The 21,135-nt window shown below is 41.1% G+C and overlaps 2 protein-coding genes across 7 annotated transcripts in view; one reads left to right on the top strand and one right to left on the bottom strand.

Moving 5' to 3' along the window:
- Nucleotides 1-2,022: 2,022 nt before the first annotated feature.
- On the bottom strand, nt 2,023-10,015 carry atl1 (atlastin GTPase 1; the record flags this gene model as incomplete). Of its 2 annotated transcripts, none has more annotated exons than XM_084044730.1 (14): nt 2,023-2,058; nt 2,214-2,228; nt 2,670-3,117; nt 3,320-3,391; nt 3,588-3,644; nt 4,004-4,131; nt 4,437-4,575; nt 5,319-5,411; nt 5,523-5,579; nt 5,944-5,994; nt 6,659-6,763; nt 7,423-7,557; nt 7,743-7,996; nt 9,982-10,015. In XM_084044730.1, 13 exons carry the CDS (start codon nt 10,013-10,015, stop codon nt 2,215-2,217), a joined length of 1,587 nt encoding a protein of 528 aa, XP_083900856.1. The 2 variants fall into 2 exon arrangements, with proteins under 2 accessions (XP_083900856.1, XP_083900855.1); XM_084044729.1 differs by having other exon boundaries at nt 2,034-2,058; nt 2,197-2,228; nt 2,686-3,117.
- A 1,606-nt stretch (nt 10,016-11,621) lies between these two features.
- Nucleotides 11,622-21,135, top strand: part of map4k5 (mitogen-activated protein kinase kinase kinase kinase 5) — a 47,324-nt gene continuing 37,810 nt past the window's right edge. For 4 of the 5 annotated variants that reach the window (XM_084044840.1, XM_084044839.1, XM_084044838.1 and 1 more), the window contains exons 1-3: nt 11,622-11,785; nt 12,663-12,908; nt 16,743-16,800. In XM_084044840.1, the coding sequence (XP_083900966.1) occupies nt 12,801-12,908; nt 16,743-16,800 (166 nt within the window). In that variant the 5' untranslated portion in view covers nt 11,622-11,785; nt 12,663-12,800. Of the gene's footprint in view, nt 11,786-12,319; nt 12,424-12,662; nt 12,909-16,742; nt 16,801-21,135 lie in introns of those variants that run through there. The other variant, XM_084044837.1, reaches the window with a different exon arrangement.

Raw genomic sequence — 21,135 nt, 5'->3', positions numbered from 1 at the left:
CATGGAAGACTCTAAAGAAGCCACTATGCTGCTGTCTACCTGTCTTGTTTGAAGTTAAAACCTCTATGGTAATTCTTGCTGGATGAATGTACCCATGACAGTGATGCTGCACTGCATGCCCAAATCAACATGGAAAAAGAACACGTTGATGCTGCTGTCTTTTTGTGATACAATGCAAATGGATTGCAGTGAAATTCTCTATGATCCTGGTTTATGCAATGAATGTGCACAAGAAAAAAATCAAAGTACAGTCCACTAAGCCAAACAAAACACGAAAAAAGCGCCATCAACAACACAAGCCTTTTTTTTCTTTTCTTTTTTACAATTAAAAGCTTTTTCAAACATAGTCAGGATTGGTCTCTTTCACCATGCAACGGTTTCCACAGATGACTAAATGTGGAACGTGAGACTATGAAAGAGAATTACAATATGGAGGTCCTTTCCCAAAAGCAGCCTCACTGTCTGCCCCGCCTGTAATGACATCTAGCTTTGATTCCTCAGTGGCCACAGAATAGCTACATTCCACGGATCCGCTAGAACATTCAATGAGAAACAACAATGGTTTACACCCACCTCTACAGAACAATGCAACAACATATTGTGCCCCCCTCCCCAACTGTAAAAGGCCACACACACACATATACGTACATATATGTATATATAAAGGATCATTGGGGTATATCTAGAGTGCATAATTACAAAACAGTGCAAGCAGACTATGAAGTGAAAGATAGATACTGTCAGCTATGTTGTGTAAACTGTTGGTACTGTTTTCTGTCTGTGTTCTGTCACCCGGTGTTATTCCTTAAAGGTACATGGCATGCCTGCACAAAATTGATTTCCCTGATGCAGTACTCTAGCAAAACTCTCAGAAAAGTAACACTATGTTTTCTCTCACTTACTTCCCACCGTCCCCAAAACGAAAGTCAGAATTTAACCACTAAATGTGTGCTTTGCCCAGCAAGGTGTCTGCACGTAGCCAGTAGCCTGGCATGGCCAAACTAATATCACTGCGTAGATATTAGTCTGGAATCTCTGTGTGGAACCTGCATTTCCGAGGGGCAAATAAAAAAAATGCCTCTGGTGATAAACCCGCCCCATATTTGCATACTGGGCCCTGATTGGTCCCTCACAACTTCGGAGGGAGGGAAATCCAATCTCTATTGAGAGGGGCCAGACCTAATCTGCCAAGGGCTATTTTCTTTTGCAATGGCAGATTCATCTGGAACCAGGCTACGTAGCCAGGGCTCAGCTACAGCTGTGAAATGTATATGGCACAGTACCACGCCGTCACAGCCATCAAAACTCAAAACACGTTCAATATCTAAGTTTTAATAAAGTAAACGTGACAAGGAGACAATGGATCTTTTACCATGCTCATGGTGTGTGTATGATTTGTTATTTAACATACAGTAATATTTTGGCAATAGATAGTTTCTCATAAACAGCACTGAACTTCAAAAACAAAAGATCAATCATCACAAATTGGGGTATATTAAAAAATCATGTTCTGTGGCAAATGATAAAAACAGCCTGATATGAAAAATGCAGCTCACTATAACTTCAACATTGGTGGCATTGACCTCAACTCCCCCACGCAGATTACTATACTGCTGTACAGGTGCTTTAAGAAAAAGGAAAAATGTCAAAGTGAAAGACAATGATACATGACATCTGTCCTTCAAGGGCAGGTGCAGTAGGCAGGGCCCTATTCCAGGGGATACTCCGCCTCTGCCTCTACATGTACGTTATATAGTCCATATTTATCTTTTAAAGTAGTGAATGCGTCGATGGACAGTACCAGCCGATATCCCAACAATAAAAGAGTGCAAAGTGGGCGAGGGTGTTTGTCGTGCCTCTCCTTTCCCTCTCTGTCCGTCATACTATGCTATTTGACCTGAAAGTCCCAACTGTGCTCTGGTACTGTCCTGTCCTCTCTCTCCATCAGTCCTTCCTCCCGTCTCGCTCACTTGACTCCTCTGCTACCTGATGGCCGGGGAAGGCGTGGTGATACAGGTGCCTGTGATTGGCTGCTACGTTGTACAGCTTGTAGAGTGCCTGTGAGGTAAATGAGGCATGTATTAAAATGAAGTATGTTTGTTCCTCACAATCACCAGCATTGAAATGTCCCTTTTAAAATCATACAACAAAGCTGAGGCAAAATGTGTATATCTCTACATTTAGCCATAGTTCCACTTTGGCGGCCCACTCACCTCATTTGTGCTCCCCTGGTGCAAATGCATGAAGGGAAAAAGATATAAAATGAGCACACACAATGTTAATAGAACAAGCAGGAATCTACGTTATAACAAAGCATACTGTAACAAAGATTCCTTGGAAATGTTGCATTATTGTTTTCTGCCACCTAGTGGTGAAAATGGTGCCACTTTCAATCTGGTGTCAACATTTTGGGCATGACATTAAAATGCATTTCATTTATTTATTTAAACTATTATTATTATTATTGTTATTTATTATTTAAACAGTGAAAATATCAGATCAACAAGCTTACAACGCGTCATGAGCTTGTAGAACGGTTATTTTAGCCATGCAACACCATCATACAACAGTATAAAATAGGGCTTAATTGGTTAAAATGTGATTACTGCAAATTAGGGCTTTATATGTGTAATACGTTTATGGAAGTTTATACTTGGAATTCATTGCACCTTGTTTTCTCAGTACCTGGTCCCACAGCGCCCCAGCCACCTGGTCGATAACGGCTCCCAGTTCCCTGTATTCTCCAGAGTAACGGATGTAGGCCCAGGTGCATAGCGTGATGAGCGCCAGGCCCAGGATCATGTTGCACACACTGGCGATGATGTCCACGCCCACAAAGCCTGTGATGCCGGCTGCCACGTACATGACGAAGATGACCACAAACAGTGTGGCCGGCGTGCGGGCGGCATGGAAGATGTTCTTGGAGTCGTTGTGCTTGATGTACTGGACGAACACCTCATCGACCTCTGTCTCCAGCTGCTGCAGGTAGCGACGGCTGAACTCCTCACCACCCATCTTCTTCACACCGCGGAACACCTGCAGAGCCTCCTCCCTGATGACACTGTGCCTGGCCTGCAGCTCGGTGGGGGCCAGGAATGGCCGGTCTCCCCCACAGACCTGGTCAATACAGAATAAAATAGAAACTGTACAGTGGAAATGCAACTTTGGCTTTAACACGGTGGAATTAAAAAACAGAGTAGTTACATTAAAAATACAATCGAAGATCACAAGGGCAAGACGAGGACAATCTAATAGATGGACCACTGCAGAAGGAAACTATGGCTAGTTGACAGTGCACTATTTAATTCATTTTGCATACCTGTTCCATTTTCTTGTTGTACAGATCCTTGGCAGCTGCAACCGCTGCCAGGTTATTGGCCTCAGCAGTGGCCTGAGAGAAAGAGCACATTAGAAAAAACACCATTTGCGGGGTCAGCAATAATGATGGGATATGTTCTTACACAATAAAATCCTCAGGAGTAATTTATCCATTTGCATTATTTGTACTAATGTACAAATGTAACCAAATGGTCGTGGGGATTTTCCTGTGTAGACACAAACCACTACTGTACATTAAGAAGAGTTACCTGCAGCATGGATTTGGGATGTGGCAATTCTTCACCCTGGTAGATTTTTATGTATGCCTGAAAGAAAAGTAAAGGCCCCAATAAAATCTGTGTTTACAGTGTACCTTCAAATACAATCACATTACTGTGTGTTTGTTTACTCGACTAAAGTGGAGAGAACTGATTGTGGACTACAGCTTCACCCTACTACTTATTATTCTTAATTATTTATTTTTGTTATTGTTACTACACTTGTACTTGTATATGAGATGCAACACATAAAATATTGAATCTTGAATCTTGAGAGACAGAAAAGCGAAGGGACGGAACACCACCCGTAGCATTCAGTCATTAGCCAGATTGGAACTGACATCCTAACAAGGACTAAATCACCAGGACCCCAGTGGTGCATAGATTTTATTCAGTACATATCTGACCTTGAAATACTCCATAAGGCCTCGGCATGTGATGTTGCTGCCGTTGATCTCCTTCACGTCCAGGTTACAAGGGCTCAGTAGCCACGGGACCAGGACCTGTAGGTTGTTTATGAACTCCTTGTCAATCTCTAGACCAGGGAGAGAGACAATGTTACAGTAGGTGAGGATCAGTGGTGTGGACAGTGGTGGTAAGAGTTGCTATTAAATACATGGAATGAGGTTCACAACAGCTAGCTAGTGTTTTGGTATAATAACACAATACAGCTAATAAGATTATTTAATTTCAAGCCCAAATCTGATTACCTGAAATTCAAATGCATATTTTATATGAATTTTGTATTTGGAGAGTTAGTATTACTTTCATGAAAGAACAAATGACATGGCCTTTATAACTGTCTGCTTATGCGACAAGGCTTCTCTTGAGGGCTTGCACCTTTGATTCTCCCATCGAAGTTTGGATTTGTGGCTACTTTCAGGCCAGGGTGAGGCATCAGGAAGCAGTTGATGTTGGTGAAACAGGAGTGGATGTGCTTACGCACATTCTGCAGCTCCTCATGCTGGTTCTCTGAGATCTGCACCACACACAGGAACAGACAGATCAAATTAAGCATTGCTGGAGGAGACTCAAGTAGACTTCATTTGGTTACTGATCTTTACTGCGTTGTCCTGTGTCACCAGGGACAGCCATAGCCGAATGGCTCGGAAGGTCCCCAGTTCGCCTGCCGGCTCGCTCAGTCTATGCGTCGAAGTGCCCCTGAGCAAGACCCTTAACCCGAAACTGCTCCCTGCATGGACCCTGTATTAATAGTGCCCACTGCTCCTCATAGTTGGAATGGGTAAATGCACCGAACAAATGTCCCATATGTGCAAAGTGAAAAATACCACAACTAAAAAGGGGGACTAAATTATGATTATTAAACAATTATCGTCTGTCTGTATGTATAGATCATTGTGGCAGTTCAATCTGTAGTGTCCTGCTGCTGTTGATGGCTCAAGAACTTAATGCACTGATCACATAACAGCAATGTCCTGAGCAATGTCTTGGGTTCAATCAACGTCACTAACATCACTAACATGAGGCAAAGCCATAACTAACGCACTGGACTAGATAGAGCTAGGTTAAATTCCTGCCTCAGGACCTGTTACCCCTCCTCTCTGCCCTCACGTCCCTGCCTGTCTCATGCCTCAATGAAAAAGAAATGCTCAATTAGAATTGAGAGTAGGAATGCAGCTATATTACTCGGAACTCTTTATTCAGCATTTGCCGTTGTGGATAACATTTTTGATTTTATGTTGAATCACAGTATAGTCTAACCTTGAGTCTCTTCTCCAGGAATTTCATGCCTCCTTCCTGTCCATAAGGAAACTCGTAGGGAAAACTCCAGTCTCGGACCAGGAAAATCATGGACTGGAAAACAACAACAAGGTAAGACTGTGGCTCCTGTCAGAGATATTGAATAGCACCATTTGAACAAAGGAATGTTGAGATACACAGATGCAAGAAAGGAAATCGGTATACTTGGAAAGGTCGCTCCATAGTCTCCTCCATAGCTAATCTGCCATACTCAGTGAAGAGCTAAAACAAAAACAAAAAGGATATGACAAAACAACAATCAGTGGATATGTTAACTCCTCACACAATAATATGAGAACATAGTATGGCTATGATTATGTATTAGAACAAATTGCGTGAAATGTATGTGGTTGTCATAATGCATGGTGACTGTTTTAAGTGTGTGTGTGTGTGTGTGTGTGTGTGTGTGTGTGTGTGTGTGTGTGTGTGTGTGTGTGTGTGTGTGTGTGTGTGTGTGTACTGTACTCCACAATATACATATTCCCTTATTTGGCGCATTATATGATCCGACATAAGGATCTGAATATCCATGAAGTGACACTTCTGTAGGGCACATCTATAATGCATTCAGGTGTTAAAAACTTACTTGCAAGTGCTGAAGGTCATCCTCCTGCACATTCTGTGAGATATTGTATACCTGAGGAAAAGAAATACTCTGCTGTAAAACATTTCTGGGTGAAAAAGACACCCGTGCACTAGGGCTGAACAATACATTGTTCCAGCATCGACAATGTGATTTACGCATGTGCAATAGTCACTTTACAAAGAAAGGATGCAATATCAGTCATCTAGCTTTAAACATTCTTTTAATGCTTCGTAGAAAACTACTCCCCTTCTTTTAGGGTAAGCAAATTGCTTTATTAATATATGAATTGATGTGTGATAGTGTGAGTATTAATGGAATACAATGGTGTAATGTTGAATAATTGCTACAATAATATGTATTATTTCCAAATGGTGCTATTCAAGCTAAACGTTGCATATACAGTATCTGGCGAGATTATGTAATCGTTCAGCCCTATACTGTACTCACCCAGCTGGAAAAACAATTTTGCTGCATAAAACCAGTGACCCATGACAACCAACAAAGAAACGTTCTGGGTGGATTTAAAAACAAGGGTAAATAATAAGGACCATTTTGGAAAATGACTTGCTTCCTGTACAGACCATAATACTTGATTGTCATATAATTTCAAATGAAAATGTTCATCACATTTCATTATTCCCCTCATTCTAATGCTCACGACTTTTTTTTTTTTTTTTTTTTCTATCCAATTTGAAGAGAAGACAAATGATTGTACCTGCATGGAGGTTATCATGGTGCTGAGAGCAAACACAGTGGCTGAATCCCTCAGGGTTGACTGGCTGTCAAAGGTGCCCTGGGTGTCCATTAACAATACAGCAACCTGCAGAATGAGACAGGATAATAAGGTAGATATTATGTCTCTACACTGTCACTCACTGAAACCTTTTCAGTGGAAATATTCTTTATGTTTCCTGGTGGTCAGTTGTGTACATTTCAGAGCAACGGAGAATAACGTGTATGCCGGTGTAGCATATTGTGCATTGTGTGTCTTATTGAAATATGTGTGTCTTATTGCACCTTTAAAGCTGCAAACAGGAAATTATTTGAATGAATAAAATTACATTTTATTCATAAAATAAAAATAGATGCCGATCTACAAGCTCACAATGTTATGAACTTGTAGATGTGCTATTTTCGCAGAAGGTTCGCATATTATGACATGCTCAGAGTAGGGCATGGCCAGAGTCGGAATAGGGTTAAAGTGGTTAATCCAATTTCACAGCAATCTGCCAGTTAGATGTGCAAGTGGGAGTAGTATCTCTGGGAGAACATGAAGGTGCACAATTAATTCCATAGCAATCCAGCCAGTAATTTTCGAGATATCTTATTTGGGACGAATTTGTTGGACCAACCAAATGGCATTGCTATCCTTAGTGCTACGAGTGGGGCTAAAAATAATTGCTCATTACATTGCAGTATTGTATTTTATCAGTCACAGAGATTCTATTTTTATCAGAGAAGAAAGTAATAACACTCCACCTTTCGTCCATCCGGCTTGTCCACCAGGAAGACCTCACTCCAGATTTGAATTCCTGTGGTCTCCCTTTCTGAGCCTCCCCGCCAGGAGAAGCCTGTCAGAGGCTCCTCAGGCTCTCCCAACCAGTCTTCTGAAGCCTAAACCACATACAGTAAGAAAGGTCAGTTTCACAGGTAATTTTATATACAAAATGACATTGGAATGATACTATAGTTATGTATATACAGTACATACATAGATATACATACATACATTACATTGATCTATCCATAAATACATAGTCACACAAGCTAAACTGCTCTACTGAAGCAGGCAAGCTTACCTGGTTGTACATGTAACGTAGCATGAAGTCCATGAGAAAGGACTTGCCCTTCCGGAACGCCCCCGCGACGGATATTGCCACCACCTCGCGGTCCCTCACCTCCTCTGCCAATAAAATGCGGCTCAATGCGACCTCGTCCAGCTCAAAGGTGTGGTCATCCTTGACGACCAACACCTGGACAGGCCGTGCTCTACCATCTGGCTCCTCTTCTTCTGAGCTCCAGTCATAATTAACATTTTTATCAGTGAAAGACCCTGTGGAGAGTGAGAGAAATGTTGGTTTCCCACATGGGAGACCCAGGGCACCATCAGCATAGAAGAAGAAGAAGAAGAAGAAGAAGAAGAAGAAGAAGAAGAAGAAGAAGAAGAAGAAGAAGAAGAAGAAGAAGAAGAAGAAGAAGAAGAAGAAGAAGAAGAAAATATATGAATGAGGATCTACTGAAAATCTATTTAGTTGCATGCAGAAGTATCTGTGAAATGTCTTGAGTTGTGATGAATGGTTATCAATAAATTAAATATAACTCTATACAATGAACACTGTTGTTTCATTCTCATTGTGATAGCTGACTTCTCTGTAGTGTTGTCTCCTTAAACACCCTACCATATGTTGCTGTCTCCACAAAGAATTAAACAACTTCTCACTAATGCCTGGTGGTAAGTACTGGTATCCAGTACTCCTACTGAAACAATGAGGCTGGAATGCACAGGCCATTCCAGCTGTCTCATATTGCCAGATCAGTAAATCTTATAAGATAACAAAAAGCTCATAAAGCCTACTAATGACTCATGCTATGCTAACCCCATCTGCCCCTATCCAGTGAGAGCATGTGCATTCAGAGCCTTTTCCGGACCTTTCCGGGGAGTGACTCAGTGAGTTTTCTGTCTGCTGCTGCCTCATGTAGAGCGTGCGAGCCGCAGGACCCTAGTGCTCAGATAAGCTAATGATGGAAGCAGTGATCTGGTGTTTTTTTCACTGAAGTGGATGACAGTTTTAGTGTTCTGAATCCTACTGCAAAAAACCTTATGGTTCATCCCACAACAGACACAATGGCTTATTGGTCCTGTTGAAAAAAAGCACTGTTTTCACAGCTTTTTCTGGTCTCTGGGAAAGACGGAGAATATCCTTCACACACCTGTTTTAAAGAAGGTGACTTAGATAGTCCATTTGCAAATTAGGCTAAAGTCAGGGATAGTTTTTGTGTTGACTTGAGTAAGCAGACAACAAAAATGTTTTGGAGCTGCATTAAATGGGATGCAGGGTGGTGAGAGCGCATGCTTTAATAATTGAAATACTGTAGGAAATCATCCAAGGGCTCTTCTCAGAACCAGAAAGGGTTGTCAGCTTGACTTCACATCTCTAGAAAAGGCCTCACTACATTTCTAAAGACTGGTTAACCTGATCATACCCCCCTCTAAACAGCAGCCTGAGACGTTTAGGGTCCGCTTATCTGGGTCAGTCTAGTCCAACTATCTTAGATAACAGCTATCTTAGATGACAGCCATAGCATAACACTCTCTGACCAAGAGAAGCCTTGCAAACACTCAGTCCTACATTATATACCGGTAGGCCTCTCTCCAAAGCTAATGCTATTGTCAGCATCGGTGATCATATGGGTCATAAAGTGCTGGCAATGACAGTGATGGTGAAAATGATGATGGTCCTGGTAATGGTGATGGTGATGATGATGATGATGTAAATGGGAATGGTAGGGATGAAACATGTTGTTTACTGCTGTAAATGATATGATTTCATGCTAGATGTACCATACAATAATAATTATGTTATACATGTCAAACATGCATAAACAGCCGTTTTCAGGAGGTTATCTATATGCATTTAGACCCCTGTAGGCTGTACATCTCTGTGTATTTCCAAGGCGTATTTATTTATTATTCTACTCATCGCATTCTTTGATCACTGGTTGTTTATGATCCCTTCCAACCAATTTCCAAAGGCACACTGACTCTATGTAGCAGGGAGGTTGCTTACACTCACGCAATGGTAGACGAAAACGGTGTATTTATCAAATTCTCCGGTATCACTCATATACAGTAGAGACATCCGTAGAGAGAGACAGGTATTTACACAGAGATTAAATTACATTAAAACAATTGCCTAATCGGGGAGTCTATAATAACAGATTAGCTGCGTCGCTTTACACCCTTGCCTCATCAAAAAATAAAAAATGAATCGCGCATCAAAGGTAGAATATAATATCAAATGCTGTACATACACTCACCCCAGCTGTCTCTGTCTTTGCGGTGTCTCGCCATAATGTTGTTCTTAATGGTTTGTATTAATATATGAGTCTACTACTCGGTAACCATGGGTGTGTTTAGGGATAGGGAGGATGCTTTATCCACACAAATGCGATGCTCTCGCCAAGATGAGGATGATGGAGTCTTCTTATTCAAATTGATTCTGTAGAACCTGCCGCCAGGGGGCGTTGTTGTCTGTTTCCCCAGTGGTGTAAAGTAACTAAGTACATTTACTCAAGTACTGTACTTAAGTACAATTTTGGGGTACTTTTACTTTACTGGAGTATTTCCAATTTTCAGTGGTTTTTACTTCTACTCCACAACATCTCAGGGGCAAATGTTATACTCTTACTCCGCTACAATTATTTGACAACTTTAGTTACTAGTTACTTATAGATTTAGATTATTATTAGTTCACGATTATTATTACAAAACATACATTAACCACTTCAGCTCTGTATACATTTCAGCCATTTGAAAATAGCAGATCTACAAGCTCACAATGCGCCGAGATGCGAGCTTGTAGATCTGCTATTTTCAAAAGATTTTTCTATACGTTGTATACATTTAAAACTTGTGAAATGGGACGTTCTGCATAATGAGTGCTTTCTACTTTTGACTTTTACTTGTAACAGAGTATTTCTAAATTGCAGTATTGATACTTTTATCAAGTAAAAAATATGGCATATGACACAACAAACTGAAAGAAGTCCTCTCATTTTGTAGGAAAACCTTGTTTTTAGGCTATTACTGTACAGACATTGTACTACATACTTAACAATTGCTGATTATGTATCATATAATGCTGCCAAATCTCTTTATTCTACCATAACTCCTTATAAGTATACGTATTAAACCGAATACATTACCAAATTCCATCGATAGATGGGGGTAGTTGCACATATTTTGGGCACATAAGGCTGTAAACCGAGACTCCTAGAAAGATTTGCACCGCGGGCAGTTACGTTTTCGAGTGATTTACATACGTAATGGGAGGTTTCTAAAGCGTTATTGTTGCCTAGTTTTCTTATTGTTGATTTTCGGTCAGACACTGAAACTTTACTAAAACTGTCAGCAGGGGGAAATGACAGCGCCAAGGCGATGCTGGAATGCTTGCGAATGAACTCATCTGCAACGTCTGTTGTGGTGTTACACCGAAATTAGTGATCCATGGAAATATCTAACCCCAGAGGTCACTGTTCACGGCCTGGTTCAGCGTATTTAGTATGATGATGACATCATATCAACACGATAAAATCAATCAATCATTTCATATCATATCATATCATATCATATCATATCATATCATATATCATATCATATCAACACAATTCTCACTCATTTCAGCTGGCAGCCTGGCACAGTTATAGAGTATATGCACTGGCACTGCTTGTGTTTGATGGTGCAGATGCATGCTATTCTACACATATTAAAAGGCATTTCCAGCCGTTTGTAACGTCACATAACCGTGAAATACTGCTTGTCGCCACTCGCCAGGCTTTTCTCACAATTGCCATTGTGACCTGACGGCCTCAGTGCTCACCAACTAAACAATTTCCCAGCGACCTCCGGAGAATCAGTATTCGATAGGTCACCAATTACTGCATAACAGTCGTGCTGAAGAGGAGAGAGTGAACAGCAATCAGAAGTTTACTCTGTGTTTCCTAGAAGAACAAAGGGGGCGCTTCTTATTTGGATGCTTATTCGACGCCACATCGTACACAGAGGCTTGGAAAGGATTTAACATGCAGGACTTAGTCGTCCACCGTGTTTATACAGTTAAAGGTACGCTCACTTGAACTTAACAGCCTGTAGCTGCGAAGCTAAAGTTAGCCACTTAGCATTCGCTGGTTAGCCTGCAGTGTTGCCATGTCCGCTTATTCTAAGCGACTTTGGGCTTATTTTTCTGTAAAGTTGCTTGTAAATATTGGTAGTTGCGGGTTTTTGGTCTTACTTCATAATGTTGTTTAAACCAGTGGTTTCAAAATATTGTATTTATATATTTTAATTGTAATTAGTATCCAAGGACCCTTGCCTGAAAATATGTTATGCCAGGGACCCCCATGCAAGATTTGTTTTGTTATGTTTCAAAAATATAAAATGTTCCACTTTTGTTCTCCCAAGATTTCTTTTTGAAAATAGCAGATCTCTTGTGGATCTGCTGTGAGCTTATAGAACGGCTATTTTCAAATAACCAGTGTGCTCGCTCATGTAGCCTAGTCGCTTCTTTTGGGCTTGTTTTCATAGACCTGGTTGCTTATTTCTCTCACACAATCTGCCAACACTGCTAGCCTGGCTGCTAAGCCACTCGCTCACCCTGTCTGTCAATCCCTGGCTGGGACTATTTGCTGGAGTTGACCATGATACTGATAGACAGTCGTTATTCCAGCCTTCTAGCGTTTGAAAGCATGACTCTAACCAAGGTTAGCCTTATTAAAAATAAATAAATGCAGGTGGTTGTGACTGATGTAACAAGTTGCCATATGTGACTCCATCCCAGCCACTGTCTAAAAAACCCTATGATACCACTCTTATTTTCTTAAACTACTTACAGATTAATGCTAAAGTGAACCAGATGTGTGCAGTTGTTTTGTCGGCGTTTCATGAATGGCTTTTTTCCTTGAAAAAAAGACTTAAGATGTTCTGTCTCTCATCTTTTCAGGACATGGACCAAGAGCCATATGAAGGACCATCTATGTGACCGTTTACAAATCACGTCGCTATAAAACCACTTTGACCGCATTTCATCTGGCTTACTAAATGTAAAGCATCGTTCGTGTGGACGGGCTATCTGGCAGCCATGGATATCTTTCCCCGGCCAAGTGGTGAGATTCAGAGACGGAACCCACAGCAGGATTTTGAGCTCATTCAACGAGTGGGAAGTGGCACATATGGGGACGTGTACAAGGTACTGTCGCTTCTCAGTCTCTCTCTCTCTCTCACACACACACACACACACACACACACACACACACACACACACACACACACACACACACACACAGCCTGTCATTAAAGCAGGGGTCTTCAACAGGGGGTCCGGGACCCCAAGGGTGTCCTCAGGGTTACTACAGGGTCCGTCCGCCAAATCTTTGTGTGGTGGGGAACATAATACATTAGCCGAAAATAGCAGATCTACAAGCTCACAACGCCTGGCAGAGCTTGTAGATTGGCTAGTTGGTGTAGAGGGAAAAAGAGCAGACCAAGTACAGAGCCACCGGCCAAGTTGACTAAATATTGAGGGTTAACTATCTGAAAACACGAATCCAGCTATCGTTGAAAAAGTTTAATCTGCAACACAATTTTATACAATATGTAGTGGGGGTCCCTGCTTCATCTCTCTCAGCTAGGCTGCTAGTGGGTCCTTGGCCTGAAAAACGTTGAAGACCCCTGCATTAATGTATCTTCACCAATGTGCATGCATGCATGCCACAAGATGACTGATGAACTTATCATTGTCATCCTAATCTATGGGAAACTATTGTTTGTTGAGTAGCAGAACACAATGGCTAACACGTTCAACGATAGTTAATGTTGAATGTGGGACTTTCTGTATGTTTTGCAAGTGCTGTAGTATGTATTTTTGTGTCCACAACAAGAGCATGGAGTCTATATTAGGCTGAAAGTGCTGATACAGTGTTGTTATGATCCTGTTACTACACCATTGTTGCATTTTAATACACATACCACATTACCTTCTGTATATGAATGGGTACAGTATATGAGTGAGAGTGCAACCTGTAATTGATTTAGAGCACAGTAGAAAGTCATTGTACAAAACAATGACACTTGACAAGACCAACAGAAATGTGCAGATAACTGACAGCAGTGTGGAAATTACTTAAAAAATCTTCAATATTACTTCAATATCAGTCATGAAAAACAGTATTTCTGTTTTTTGTAAACACTATGAATGATTTGGACAAACATTGAGGAGTAAGATGTTTTGAATTTTTGGACAATTCCAGTCATAGGCACATCGTTTTTCCCTATTAAAGATAATAACACTTGACCGTGAGAATATTTCTTATCAAAAGGCACCTATCTCTTAAGAAAAAATCATTACGGAATGAAAATAAATGTGCATTTTTTTCTCTGGCAATTTTTTCTTGCATCACAGGTCAATTAAGGTAGAATTTGGCTGTTTATACATTTTCCGTAGATCACTTCGATTCCAATTTGATCTAATGTGTGATAGTCCAAGCCTGCCTGTGACGGCCCCTTGCCTCACAAAGCACCCTCTGCTAAGCAACCCCCCCAATACAACACACACACACACACACACACACACACACAGGCCACCGGTGGAATGCAGCGCCTGGTATTCGCTCAAGAGCACTCTCATGCTCAGGGCTGCGGCAGAGAGAAATATGATCAGGCCCCTGTCTAAACATGCGTTTCACCACCATGGGTGTGTTTTGTGCCGCACTGACAGCGGAAATACTTAAAATTGGAAATGTCATGCCTTTGGTTGAGTTTGCATACACTGTAAAATCCCCAGTGTTAATTTAGCCCGTTAAGACCTGAGACCGATTCTACAATCGCTCACATTTTCACGATTTAAAAAAACAGCAGATCTACAAGCTCATAGTGTGCGTATGCGCATATGAGCTTGTAGATATGCTATTTTTGAATAGCCTAAGACATCTAAAATGACACAGATGCTTTCCGGTCTTAATGGGTTATCCCTTAGTCCATTTGCTTACATTTTGTACACGCTCATAATTACAAAGCGATAAATTAACACTGAGGATCAGGATTTACTTAAATATGCAAGTCTTAAACTAAATAACTGGTATGTTTTCAGCCTTGGTTTAGTATGGCTGAATCGATTGTGACAGTGTGTTAAATAAAAACATTTTGGGGACATAATTTATTGTCAGTATTAGTGGAACAAATGCAGAATCCGATACCACAAAACAAAATCCTGTTATTAACAGAGTGACATAATCATTCTCTAGTTATATTTAGATTCAGATTGGCTGTAGAGCAACTCATTTATCTTTCATTTTTTTATTTATTTTAAAGCTCCACCTATTGTCCTTATCCATTTTACAAGCAGCTGTGGCTTCACAATTGCAAACCTAGACATCAGGCACACCTGTTTTTCCCTGTGGGTTTGACATAGTGATTGATCCTCCTGTGTCACACCTTGCCTCTTATTTACGTTTTATAAAGGCCCTGTTATAAATTATGTCAGACTGCTCTCCAAAATCCTCTTGTCTAAAGGTTGTCTGAGGTTTTCAAAGCTATGTTGTCTGCTAGTTTCACACATTGGTGAATTGTATAATTTTTTCAACTTCTTCTTTTTTCCCCTCAGCACTTGGGTTCAGTCTAGCTATGTAGGGAAATGTAACCCTAGAAAAAATGTTGTAGCTAAATGTTGGGCTCACCCTTTAGCCATGATATCAAGCACACTGTTAGTTATTTTATTTTGCTCTTGTGTTATTCACTGACATAATAAGTGGAACATATTATGCCCTTGGAAAAATCTGTACATCATATACTGTAGATATAGTTCATAAATCCCTATGGCTGTAGACTGGGGTGTCATTAGCATTATAACACACCACAGCAAAGATACCAGTTTCTAACTAGACCTATGCCACCTGCAATATATTAGTTTAAAGCAAATGCAATTGTCTGTCTATTTGTACACATGCTGCTTGCTTGAGTGTGCACTTTCAGTTGGCTGAACCATTACAAACTTAGCGTGGGAGACTGTTTATCTATCTGAGTCACCACCACATTCTCAACGTTGAAAGGTGGACATGCTATATAGGGTTTTATGGTTTATAGGGGAATTAGCTGTTCGGCCTGTCTGTTTGCTCTCATGCCTTGGGAGACTTACTGTCTTGAGCTGCAATTGGGACTGCCTTTGGCTTACTTCCAGATAGCAGTATTATAGATGATAAGCAGATAGATATATGCATGTGTTACAGTGAATTTGAGGAACCAGGGAGTTTGCAAACTCGCTTCTAGTGATTTTAAAAACTCCCCAGTGGCTTAGGGAATTTGAAGAAAAGCTGACACTAACGAGGATTCTGGGAGCTTGTAGATGTGCAATTTTTGCTGAATGTTCGCCCCAGAGTAAGGACACTAGGGTTAAACCCTCTCGAACCTAAACCCTAACCAATTCTGATTGATTAATTACATTAAAAAGAAAAAATGTTATAATAAAAACTAAAAAGCAAATGTTTGTCATGTAGATTGTAGAATGTTGATTGATTTGTCAGCTTTTCCAACATGTGTAATTGAAATACATGGCCTATTTAAACTTACAAGGTGAACAATGTTGGCACTGCTTCGCAACAAGTTGCACGATGATGCATAATTATCATCTACTTTGTACACTGGGCCTTTAAAAATGGACCCTCTGAGGTGCCAGGCGGCTCAACTAGTTAGTCCACAGACCATAATTATGCTCCTTGTGAGCATGAGGACCCTGGTTTGAATCTGAACCTTATCTTGTCTCGCATGTCTCTCCTGTCCTTGGATTCCTGTCTCTCTAAACTGGCCTATCAGAAACAGTTAAATTAACAGGCTGGATTTTACTGTGTAGGCCAGTGCTGTAACTGATGTCCCAAAGGTTTCTCTTGTTACATAATGTGTAAGTAGCTTTGAGGTTAGCATGAGAAGGAACAAGCAAAACTATTCCTAAACTGTGGTGACCTCTAGTAAAATTATTCTATTGTAACTTTCCAAACTTACTTGCTCAAAATAGCTGTATTCTACATTTCAGGCTCGAAATATACAAACGGGAGAGCTTGCTGCTGTGAAGATCATAAAGTTGGAGCCAGGTAAGTTTGATTTCGATAAACGTTTCTTTTATCTCTGAGATGCTGTTTTTGGATGGCTGTGATGTTGGGGCTGGGTTAGGGATATGAGGGGTCCATTGCACGGCCCTTATCCGTTTTGGAAAGTCCAGGTGTTGAAAAAGATTAGGAATGCACAAATGAGGAATAAAGCTTAGAGAAATGTTTTTGTACAGCAACTATACCAATCAGTCATACAGTTGTCAGAATGCGTCTTCTAGAAACACTGAACACAATATAGGATCGAATAATGTGTATATATATATATGTATATATATGTGTATATATAGATATATATAGATATATATGTATATGTCAGTGTTGTGTTCTAGTTTTTTTCGGAAGGTATACGCTACGATACGATGCGCGTGGTCGTGGGTATACGCTCTCGCGTTTTCAATGGATGAAACAGTTTTTGAAGGTATACGGTAGCGACGAAAAAAAATCTCAAGGTATACGCCGTACACAGCATCTGACGGTAGAACACACCACTGGTATATGTGTGCACACAAGAAGTAAACTGTTCTAAAACAGGATTTAGTCAGATTCAGAGCCTCAGTCTGTTATGAAGGGGGAGGAGAACATGTATGACTGTGCTCTCCTTGCAGTCTGGACTGATGACCCAGTGACAGCACAGCATTGGGGTGATCCAGATTAGTGGGATTAACACAAGGCTTTGTACCACTGACATGCAGACAAGCCTGGCTGATTATCGGTCATTGGAGTAAAAGATTCCCCTCTGTGTTTTCTCTTTCATTCACTGACCCCCATAATCACATCTCATCAGCTCAAAACACTTGGAAGAAATGTATAATCTATGCAATTTGCTTTGGCACATGGAGCGCTGTCAACCCAACATATCAATTAACATAGGAATACAAAATACTCGCTGGCTGGTAAAGTCAAAACTCTCTGCCAGGCGTATTACCCCCCCCCCCCCCCCCCCCCGCACACACACACACACACACACACACACACACACACACACACACACACACACACACACACACACACACACACACACACACACACACACACACACACTCTGTCAGCCTCCAACACTGCTAATGGGGTTGGGGGTGGGGAGATGATGCACATTTTAGTTGTATAGCTGGTCTAAAGCTGGCTTCAACACTAGTCACCATACCCTCTATTTGTGCTGGGATCAAAATAATCGCTAAAATGGGCAGATCCAGACATCTATGTGCTGAATAGTAGTGCTGATCTTAACTGTTGTGTTCTCAAGATCTGATATAAGGCCTAGACATACCTCAACAGGATCAACATGGGCAATATCATTTTCTATGTTGCACATCAGCAATGTTAGATAAAAAAAAGAAATCTGATGTCTTTCCAGACATGAGGCATTCACTATAAAATGGTAGGTAATTTGTCTTATGTATTGTACATAGGGATTCCTCCCCTGTAATAACAACTGAATTGTGAAAATTTGCACTGCCTGTCCTCTCCCAATAAAATGAATCCTCTGCGGACAGATGGACAGGGTTGTGGTTTGTTGTCATGTAGTGTGAACAAGGGATTAAAATGTAATACTGTGTGTGTCTGTCTGTCCCTCTGTCTGTTTTTGTGAGAGAAAGAGACAGAAGATCAGTGACTTAGCTAGAAGTCAGAAGGAGGACTGCTGTGAGACAGGGTTTGTCTTTCTGACAAATTCCATGGCAGTAGCACTTTTAGTTCAAAATGACAGAGGAGGTGAGAATAAGCCGGAAATGCAAAGTCCAACAAGAAATCAAGTTCTTGTTGAAGTGATTTACGACGAGTCAAAACAGGGCAGTGATGATTGCAATGACTAAAGTACAATTAAGTGGTTGCTGTCCGATCGATTTGTGCTGCTGAAAAACAAAGATTCATAAATCAGATTTGAGAGCTAGACGAAAACGGTATGTGCAGTTGTGCATCGGACCCTGTCCGTTTAACAGCATAGAGTGACAGATGACTACTACATTAAGACTACGGTACTTGCCTATGGCTGTGTGGCACAGTCCCAGGTACAGAATGGAGCAGAGGAGAGAGAAAAGCTTTTTCTCTCAGAGTTGTCTTTTTATCCTAATGGAAATGATATGTTTTATTTTATGTTTCTTGGTTATTGTATAAACCAGTAAGACTCCCTAATCGGGAGATAAGCGACCGTAGGTCACAAAGCAAAGGTGTGCAGGCAAGAGCGGTTGGTGTGTGTGTGTGTGGTGTGGGAGAGAGAGTGTGTTTATAGGGGAAAGGAGGGATTGTTTGTGGGGGGCAAGCCCCCGAGTTACGGCATTTTATGTGAGCTGCAGTGGCAGGGGGTCCTCCACTGGGGGCGCCACCACTTTTGCATCCGTTCTGGAGCACCAGGAGTGGGTGGTCCCCGGGAATGCCCCGTGAGCAGCCCCGTTGGGGTGGTCATTTGGTAATTTGTCCACATGTGCTCATTTTTTACACTTGGGGGTCCCCGAGGCAGCTGGGGGTCCCTGGAGCTCCGGGGGTCCTTGGAGGGTGTAGTTTGGCAGGTAAGGAGTGTGGGTGCAAAATGTGGCATGGATCGGGGCAATGGGTGCGGAGATATGAGCAGGGCAAAAGTGTGACGTGTGTGACGGAGTGACGGAGTGACGGACGGACACCTGGAGCAGCTTTGTGTAGTAAGTGCGACCTACGGTCGCAACAAGTTTTGGTCAACAAGAGGAGACTGAGAGAGGTGCATACCAGCAGAAACATATAATTGATCGATTGAATACTTTATTAACAAGATTATTAACAGTACAGTAGTATAGTCAAAAGTTATGCTAAAAGGATATCACAAAAAAACCCAGGGCCTTGTTTCCATTGTGGTCCACAACAGATTATGAAACTGCATTCACATGACATCACATGACTTTTATTTGCTTCTGAACAAGCCCAGTTGCAGTGTCAATCAACACTTACATGTAAACAAAAACACAATTAATTATTATTAATTCAACATTCACGACATGTCATATAACCTAATTCATGTTGTCTCATCTCTGTTTCTCATTGTCAGCGGTCGAAGGAGGACCTGTGCTGTTCTGGCGTAAATAGCTTTCTCGCTCTATATATTCATTATTGGCAATCTTAGGGGTGACAGTGACACACACCAACCCTCTTATAGACAGCTAGCCTTCTGGAGAGCCACACTGTTAAAAAAACGGAAGGGCTCTACAGAGGTTAACAGGGAAAACTACTCAACAATCAACAAGACTAGGAGTCCAAATGTCCTGCTAGTGGCCCGGAGAGGTCATATTGCTTTAGTTCAAGTGTTCGCAAACTTTTCAGGCCGTGACCCCCCCAAAATAATAATTTTAACTGGGGACCCCCGATTCCACAGATAAATATTGTGGAATTAGCCGAACTATAGGGGTGTGCCGATATATCGTCCCGCGATATATCGCGATACGTTTTCGTGACGATATGTATCGTTTTGGAAAAAACGTTTTTTTTTTCTTTTTTACAATCATTATAATCAGGAATGCAAACAGCATGCAGCAAGGGTGACAACATGTTGGGTTTTTTTCGGGTCAGGTGTCACACTATTGCCCTATTTGGATTCAAAACGGCTATTGTAGCTGAAAAGCTACAAGTTTGCATGTCTGAATAATGCAAAAACAGAATTATTTGTTTGCATTTGCTTTTTTCTTTCATAATAAAAAAAAGTGCGTATCGTATCGAAATCGTATCAAAGTTGTGATCCCAATATCGTATCGTTTCGTGAAATTAGTGTATCGGCACACCCCTACCGAACTACAAGCTCGCAACGCCTCGCACTGTGAGCTTGTAGATTGGCTATTTTCACAATGATTGGCTATTTTCACAATGTTTTCCTCTTTCTTACGTAATATTTGACAATTGGCCAATTTGGTTTTTAAAAAGGTCTTAAAAGTCATTAAATTGTAACTTTAGAAATGTGCAGATACCCTGTATACACTTATACTGTATGTTGGTTTATTTACTGTTGAGTGAGAAAACGATGTTTCATATTAAGCTGATCACCAAAATTATTTGGGGACCCCCAGTTTGGGAACCACAGCTCTAGTTGGTAAATCTTTAGATATCTTGTTTGGGACCAAAGTATTATGCCTGATTTATACTTGGTCCACAAGCAACGCATGTGAGCTTGTTGGTCTTCTGTTTTTGGTGAGCTACACTGTCGTGCAACAGAGTATAAATTACTAATAATAATTAAGTTTCATGCCAGTCAAACCATTTGATTTTTCAAGTGTGAATTTTGGCCTAAAGGATGGTGCTAGACTCGAGTAAAGGCCTTAGAGTCACCACCACTAGGGTAGCCAGTGTTAGCTGTGTTAAATG

Source organism: Gymnoscopelus microlampas (genome assembly GCF_963454915.1).
Source record: "Gymnoscopelus microlampas genome assembly, chromosome: 20".
NCBI lineage: Eukaryota > Metazoa > Chordata > Actinopteri > Myctophiformes > Myctophidae > Gymnoscopelus > Gymnoscopelus microlampas.
The sequence above is the reverse complement of the archived record's forward strand: the minus strand, read 5'-3'. Positions and strand labels throughout refer to the sequence as shown.